General features: G+C 38.2%; 1 protein-coding gene across 1 annotated transcript in view; it reads right to left on the bottom strand.

Annotated features, from left to right (window-relative positions):
• Positions 1–7908, bottom strand: part of CDYL2 (chromodomain protein, Y-like 2) — a 53862-nt gene extending 45954 nt beyond the window's left edge. Inside the window, exon 1 of the mRNA XM_008947851.1 lies at positions 7882–7908. Coding sequence (XP_008946099.1) covers positions 7882–7908 — 27 coding nt within the window. The remainder of the gene's footprint in view (positions 1–7881) is intronic.
• Positions 7909–8388: the final 480 nt, after the last annotated feature.

The following is an 8388-nucleotide window of genomic DNA, read 5'->3' as shown; positions in this document are numbered from 1 at the left end:
GCTGAACCTAGACTGTTGCCAATTCCTCTGCTTAGGTAGATAAGTTCAATCACTTCTCATCAAAGGTCTTCTTATGCCCCTGTGATCCCAAATTCAAGCACTCATGTTTGTACCAGAGTCTGCTATTGCTCCTTACATTAATCAGCAAAAAACTTTGTGATCAACACCTTTGCAGCCTGAGAGTCTCAGAGCCCATTTAGGAGCCCCGCAAGCGTTGCTGTGCGTTTTCTCTCCGTGTGAGCCATATTTAGTGGAATTCTCCAGCACCTTTCCTGTGCTACCACACCTGAAACCTGTCACAAAAAGATTTCTGAAAGACAAATCCATCAGGTGTATTAATGTGATTTTATATTTTGCAAAACAGTCCCTTCTCCAAAAAATAAAAAACAACAGTCTCAAAAATATTAGAGCAAATTTCAACTTCATAACATTTAAAGGAAAGTCCATTAGCATAGTTTAATTTTACAAAGTAGTCTTTTAAAAAAGCTATGCAATGTCACAGTTTATTTGTAATATCTCTCTTATTACTTAGACTGATAAGGTACATAAGCAAAGCCCTCTCCTTCATAGCCTGAATTCTGAGAACAGTTTACAATATTTTACAGTTTACAAAAGTACACAGCTCATTGCTGTGGCTGCAGAGTCATTTCAAAAAGTAGTTATTTTTCTGTGTGAAAGAATTTGACAAGTTGAGCTGGTCAGTTAGAAATCAGACTGTTTATATTTCAATATATTAGTAATCACCAGTTCTGGAAAAAAAAACCAAAAAAAACCAAACAACTAAGACAATAGCAACTTGAAAGGTTTCTTAAAAGTTAGTGGCTTTTTAACGTATATTCAAGTAAGGCCTTTAAAGACTGATAAATGTGTATTAATTAACAACCCTGCACAGCAGCAAGGAAGCCTATGAAAACCATCCCAAAATGGTAAAACAGAAAAGTTGTGGATAAACTCTTTTAGATGCTGGAATATTTTTCTAATAGAAGTAGTAGAAAGCTGATTTTGTTCATTAGAAACAGTTTGTTACATGAATATAACTTTCTAATAATACTGACTTGCTCATTTGCCTCATTCCAGGCATTTATTCAAATGTTTTCTAGTTTATCCCTTTTACCCCAGTTATTAGCCAAAGCTACAGTAAAGAGCCAAAACTCCTTTTTTATTATGCCTGTTTGATTCAATGTTACTTCATCACCTCCTTCCTTATTCTGTTCTTTTCTTTGCTTCTACCACCTGCTGCATCTTGTTAGAAAGCTAGACTATGAGGTCTCTCAAACAGAAACTTACTTTTTCTGAGTTGGAAACTGAACCCACTATTGTGATTTCTCCTTTAGTTTGCAAGGATGCTAATTGACAAGTGATTGGCAATTAGAATACAACTTGTAAGGCAAGTATGTTTGTGATCTCTGCAGACCGTATCAACATCTTAGTCAATACCTATGCTTGTTTAATGACTGCAGTGAGTACAAAACTAAGGAGTGACATACGAGGTCAGAGTAAAGGTCCATTTAGCTCAACTTGTTGTATATTCTAATAAAAATTAGTACTTGATACTTAGGAAACGGCATCTGTAGAGTGAGTGCTGCCCTTGCTCTACCCTCCTAGTTTCTGGTGATTAGAAGTTTAAGGTTTTGTTTTTTTTTTTGTGCTGAAAGGTATAAAAGCATCTATCCTCCAAGATGATGTTTTACCATTCTTTGAAACCATTTACAGCTGTGACTCCCACAACATCCCATGGCAATGAGTTCCAGGATTTAAGCACTGTGAAGAAGTACTGTCTTTGTGTCAGTCCTTGGCCTAACCATTGCATTTGCTGCGTGCCTTTTCTTGTGCAATGAGAAATAGCATTCATCACTGAACTAACTGATCATCCCCATTTCTCTTCTCCATACCAATCATCTCTTCCTGGAGCACTTCCTCCGTCAGGCAGAAAGTTGTCACAAGGTGTCTTTCCACAGGCAGCTGTTCCACACCACGCTGCACCCTGTTAGCCCTTCTCTGCATCACTTCTAGTTCGGTGTTTCTCTGGAGCAGATGTGGAAGCACAGTGGTACTCCCCAGGGGCACAACGGTGGTCATCTTCTGTTTCATTCTCCATTGCTTTTTTAATAACCCCCCAAATTCTCTTTGTCTGGGGTTTACCTCTGATAAGCAGTAGTCTGGTCCCATGGACTGGACACCCCTTAGGAGCTGGAACATGTTTTCTGGTTCAGTTTCACCTGAAGGCAGTGTGGTCACTGCTCTCCAAGACACTTCAGTGATGCAAGCAGAGGTATGGTAAGTGGGGTCACAGGAAGATTCCCTTCAAAAGCACACACCTGATCCAGATTAAAATAGTGATGCAGACACACCCCAAAACTTTCCACAATGATTCCAAGATCTCTGCTGAATAGTAACGGCTTCCACAGGGCGCATTGCTATGCATGTAGAGTCAGGATTATCTTCCCTTTGATCATTAGCTTGCATTTATAAACACTGTATTTCAGCTGCTCTCAGCCAGCCCTTCACTGCCAACCTTTCTCTTGGCAATGCTAATAATAATAATCTATAAGTTATCAGCAGTAAATGTGAATATTCTAAAATAATTGATGATTCTACTGTACAACAGAGGTCCCAGTACTGATGTTTGGACGCTCTACCATAACTACCCCTCACTGCTTCCCTCTGTGAGCCAGGCAGTCTAAGAGATGACCCAGCACCTGGACCATGGCTGTTTCACTAGCTTCTGTGGGAACTTAACAGAAGGAGTTTTTTTTAAAATTCCATTTACACCAGCCAGAGCCATTCTTATTCACATATTGACCAAGAGTTCTGTGAGATGTGACTTTCCTCTAAAAATTCACGTTAATGTTTCTCCAAACCAAGGCACGTTCACATATATCTGCTGATACTACTTCTTTTTATAGGTGCTACTAATTTGAGTGCAATGGAGCTCAGACTTAGTGGTGTGTAGTCCCTTGTATCCCGTCTTAATCCATTGGGTGCTGAGCACACACAAGTGATTACATTATTGTAAGATGATTTCAAATAAACCCCACAAAATCTAAGTAAATGCAGCAAAGTGCTGTATGGAAGAAAATATCCTCATTGTTCCTGTTTTGCCCCTCTGAAGGAATGGGTTGTGATTTTTATTGGTGGCCTTTGAGAAATCTAGCAAAGCCCAAGTAGGGCAACTGCTGTTTTCAAAGAAAAGTGTCTTTCTGACACATATTTTCAGTACTATTTTTGTTGTAGTGTTTTGTTGTAGTCTACCAATCACACTGCTGCTGTTTACAATTCTGTAAGAGTCAACCTATTTCCCCTTCTTTGGTAAGCCACAACAAGAATAATTTTTCCCTACACAGGTCAGTCATATCAACATGTTGTGAAAGTTTTGAGAGACCTAACAGATTTGCAACAATATTTTAAATTATGATTGATGATGAGCTAGTATTGAAATAGTACTGGAATATACATTTTTTCTGTGTAGAAGAAGAAAACGGACTGAAGTCTATTTCCCTTCAGTTCTGCAGTTTTACCAGTCTGAAGTTTAGATAATAAAGTCTGACATTGTCATTCAACAGGCCAAAAGGATGATTTTGTCCAACCCAGAAAATTCTTATTTGCATGAATTTAAAGCAAGCCAGCATTCACATACCCCACTACTAGTTGCCCTACATTGCAAATATTTAATTTTAAATTGTTTGATATATTATATTGTTCTAACAGTTTAAACACAAGGAACAGTTAACTGTTTAACTATTTAATTAATCTTTTTTTTGGCAGTGTCAGGTCATAAAGTGTGCTACAGAAATTGTCTGAAAAATATAAGGGTAAGGAGAAACAATAAGAAGGGATTGCACTGATGAAAATGTACAGAGCCAAGAAACTGTAATACTGCTGAAAGTCAAATGAATGGACAAAGAAATGCTATTTACAGCATAGCTGGCCATCACAATTGCCCCATTGACTTAAAAAAAATAATTAGCCAATTTCTTTCAATATTAGACCACATTTAAATTTTGCCATTATTTGAACTGTCTCTCTTCAAATATTTTAACTCTCAGAATTATTAAACAATGAGTTTATTACCGGGTTTTAATTTTGAATCAAAGACCAATCCAAGGTAAATCACTATATTTGTCAATCAGAAAACATGGGAAAATATGTATGTAATTTTAATCTTTGGATAGGTCTGAACAGTGAACCTGGACAATGAAGGGGAGCGTGCTCAGTTCAGTGTCCTTCCTGGTGGGGAAGTCTTCACAGCATGTGTTTAGGTTTAGAAAGTTACACAGAGCGTATTTTCGGTAGCCCTTCCAAGCAGGAGCATGCTTATGACATAGATCTTGAGAGAAACAATTTGATCCAGATAAAACACTTCATCAAGATTGTAACAAGATGGTAACAGGCATCAGAGTTCAGCTGGTTTCAGTATCCCCAGACATGCCCAGCAGTTTACAATGTAACGAGGAAGTTGGAATCATGGTGACGTTGTAGGTAAACAAGACAGTCATTTTGTGCCTTGTAATGTTCCATATGTGGCTGACACTGGAATTTCTTACTAAGATAATGGAAATTACCAGAGTTGTCCAGTTAGGCTTTTGAAATTCACTCAGTATCTTCAATTTAGAGGACTAGAAGACCCAGGCAGAAGGGACCTCAGATTAACTCTTTGTTAGTGTCTTTATACCTCAGTTTAATCTACTGTCCAGATGATTGCCTGCTTTAGGATGGGAGGATACTGTCTCTCCTGCAAATCACACCTAATTTGGTACAGAGTCCTGAAGACTTTCACCAGGCAGCAAAGTTTCTAGTGTCCTACTAATTCAGGGTAATATTGCTCAGGGGTTACCTTATTTTGAGGGCAAACTGTCTTCTAAAAAACTGATTCTGATAATGACAATCACATGATAATGACAAACATCAGTGACCCCATGTAGAGAAATAGCTGATTCTTCCAGGAGTTGTCAGTAGAGCTTTTCCACTAAAACCCCAAGGTGTTAGGTGCAGAAGAGCAGCTGCTGATCTGGCGTCGCCAGCCCGGCAGGGCGGAGGTCAGCGCTGTGCCCACCCCTGGCTGCTCAGGAGGTTCCTGGCTCTGTTCTCTGCTCCCCAGACCCTGCCTCAACTCACTGTTTTCTGCTTATGAAATCAGACCTGCTCCTTCAAGATGGAACTATTATATGAACACAGAGGTTGATTCAAGTTGAGAAATACTAACGTTTACTTAAATACACCATTTTCTGGGAAGTCACCTCTCTCTTAGAAGATCCATGTGTTATATACTTCTAAAATAGATTCCTGTTTTCCAGTTCAATAAACAGGTTTAAGTATGTGTCTCTCCTAAAAGGCAACTCTATTGAAAGAGATGCAAGATGGAAAGCCATGATGCTCAAAACCTTGCATTTCCTCATTTTGTAAAACAAAGACTATTTTCTAAACTCTGCATCTGCAAACCAAAGCCAGCATCCAAAAGCTCAGCCCTGTTCTCTCTGATTTGCAGGTCTCCACACGTAATAAAGATTCAGCAGGCGAAACAGTGCCATTATTATCTTCAAGTTTTGGCTGTGCTAGTACCTGAGTGCAGGTATAAATGGGAGATGTTGTAACCCATCTGGAAATACATTATCTTTCGGGTGGATCGCGTGAGGTAAAATACACTGCAGCTCATTCTTACACAGCAGCATAAACAGATTAAGATTTAATAGAACCTTGTCACCACAGTGGACAAACCTCCTATCTGAGGGCTTTCCATCAGTTCAGTGAGAAGATGCCATTTTAAAAAACATAAATAAAAAAAATCACTTTTCGACAAAGAGCAACTAATGCAAAAACTGCTGGGTTTTAAAAACTGATTTTGTTATTGTGATCCAGACACATATACATGTGACAGTCCCCTTCAGAGGTTTAGCAAAAATCTTAACATCGCTTACCTCATGTGTTGTAATATAATCTGACACAATGTTAAAATCAGACTTCAGATTTCAACGTCAATGGCCCTGAATGTCTAATTGTGTTCATTGTATATAAACCCCCAAGTTATTAAACAGATTTTAAGAAACGTATCAAAATTAGTTTCATGAGCGTCTCTACAATACTGGTAACTGATTCATATACTCAATTATTGGAGTAAACTGGATGCTCTGTAATAGGAAAAATAAAGTTAGGTGCACTGCTCATATCAATTTTTTTCTCTTCTAAGTCCATCTCAACTGGTTTTAATGCCAGAGTCTTTGGGAGAGAACCATGAAGGTTCTGATAACATAACTAAATTGTATATGGAAAATACAAAATATTACTTCAAATTACTGCCAACAACTTTAATGTGAATCAAGAAACTTGGTATTTAAGAGTAAATAGATCATCCTTTCTGTTTGTTACCAAAATTAACGAGGATTTCCTATTAACACGTCCAACAGTGTTAGGGCTGCCTTACTGAAGGACCACTGTGAATAACCCTCTGTCAAGTCCTTTCTTTTCAGTTTGTTCTTTATAAGGGATATGTACATAGTTCTTCAATATTTAACAGGTTACCTCTTATGAGGAAAAAAAAAAAAAAAAGAATATTCCGTGACTTTTTCACCCACTCTGAAAAGCTGGAGGTCATAAGCTCATGGAAGTCAAGCAAAGCCAAACTAGTATTTTATACAGCCTGAGAATTACACTAAAATATATACAGCACTTCTCACTGTTAATGGAAAATAAATTTATTTACCTTAAGCTTCAAAATTAATGCCTACCTTCTATCATATAATGGAAGTAACTTCTTCTGATGTAAAGTGTCTTGGTTCTAATACAAAAATCTAGAACTGACTAGCACCGTACACAGAATTCCCAGTTCTTTTGCTTCTAGAATAAATACCAGTTTCACATTCCTAGAAGAAATATAATAGGAGGCATTTCATTTTTAACCAGAAAAAAAGCACTTGGTTAACCAAACACTGAGGTTATTTTGTCTGTGATCTTGTTTTAATTCAATATAAAGATACTGAATTGATCTTTAATTTTAAAAGGTTGAAAATCCTTTTAAAAAACATGACAGTAGAAACTGAATGAACTGATAGGATAAGCATGCCCATTTATTTCCAAAACTTACAATTTTATACTTAAGTTTCTTGAGTGCCACCAAACTTTGAGAAGTTGGTAAAGGTCATTCAGTCTGTACTTTTAAATGTGCTTTATCACGGCTCCTAGATCATGATTGGCTTTAACAAAAGTAATTTTGCAGCCAGTATTAAATAATCCCAACTGCAGAGTAGTTAGTCTTATTTGATGAAGTTCACTAAGAATCCTTGAAGAACTCAGGTGCTACTAATGGAATCAGAGAAACTAGGAGTGTAGTAGCCCCAAATTATTTATTTACACCAATAGCCCAAATGTATTTCAAGCTCAAATCCAGAAACTATTTAACGGTCATCCTGCCATCCACAAAATGTTTTAGTTGTTGAGGAGGACAGAAAAGAATGATGTGTCCAGGCGAGAACAGAGGTGTCGGCTCTGAAAGAGCAAAGCACTTCACCTCATGTGCTAACTGGTGTGGGACATCACAGCTCTAAGAGCTGCTTTTTAAGGAGTCCCTTGGATGCAGTTGGTTTTCTGGGGTGGGAAAGAGCCAGGAGGCAAAGCTAAGTCACATTTTAAATGAAGCTACTACAATCTACACACTTGCTACCTACTAGACATACAAACTCTTCAGCTTTCCAGACATGTCTTCTGACCTCTCTCATGGAGAAATTCACAGTGGAGATGCACAATGTAGATGGATTGATAATTAAAGCCCTGCATATACCTTTTCCCATGTCCAACATGTAGATGAAGGTTTTACACCCTAACCAGCTGAGGTGGTCATATTCCAAACACCTCACACAACAAGAAAGGAACAGCCATACTTCCACTTACCTGTTCTGGTGGATACAATTCTTCCATATTACACAACGATAAGCAAAAGTAGTTCAGCTGGAGTAACGAAGAAAGGAAGTGGTTCAGAGGCTCTGAACCACACTACTCACAATTCACATTTCTCCATGCAGACATCTGCAAAGTAACTGGGCTTAAAACTCACTGCAAACTGGGTTACAAGTCTGCTCTCTCACAAAATCTGTCCAAGCCAGGTTACTCCTTGAGCCGCATCACGCATATGCCACCCAGTAGTACTCGAGGAGCAGCCCACATCCAACTGCCAAACATCATCATCTTGTAACAACACAAAGATGATCAAAAAGCAGAATTTTTTAAAGAATAGATGCTAAACCAGCATGGCTACCATCAGCCTAAGAGGTACCAGTTTTATTTCTTTCCAGAACTAATCCAAGCATCTGAAGAAAGGCAAGACCAGACAAAGATCCTCTACGTGTCCCAGAAGTTACTTACACAAAATTTTATCGCTAACTTTTTGGGGTCAAAGTT

Source organism: Merops nubicus, unplaced genomic scaffold, assembly GCF_000691845.1.
Source record: "Merops nubicus isolate BGI_N331 unplaced genomic scaffold, ASM69184v1 scaffold24369, whole genome shotgun sequence".
NCBI classification, from domain to species: domain Eukaryota; kingdom Metazoa; phylum Chordata; class Aves; order Coraciiformes; family Meropidae; genus Merops; species Merops nubicus.
Note: the sequence above shows the minus strand (reverse complement) of the source record. Positions and strands in the feature narration are given on the sequence as shown.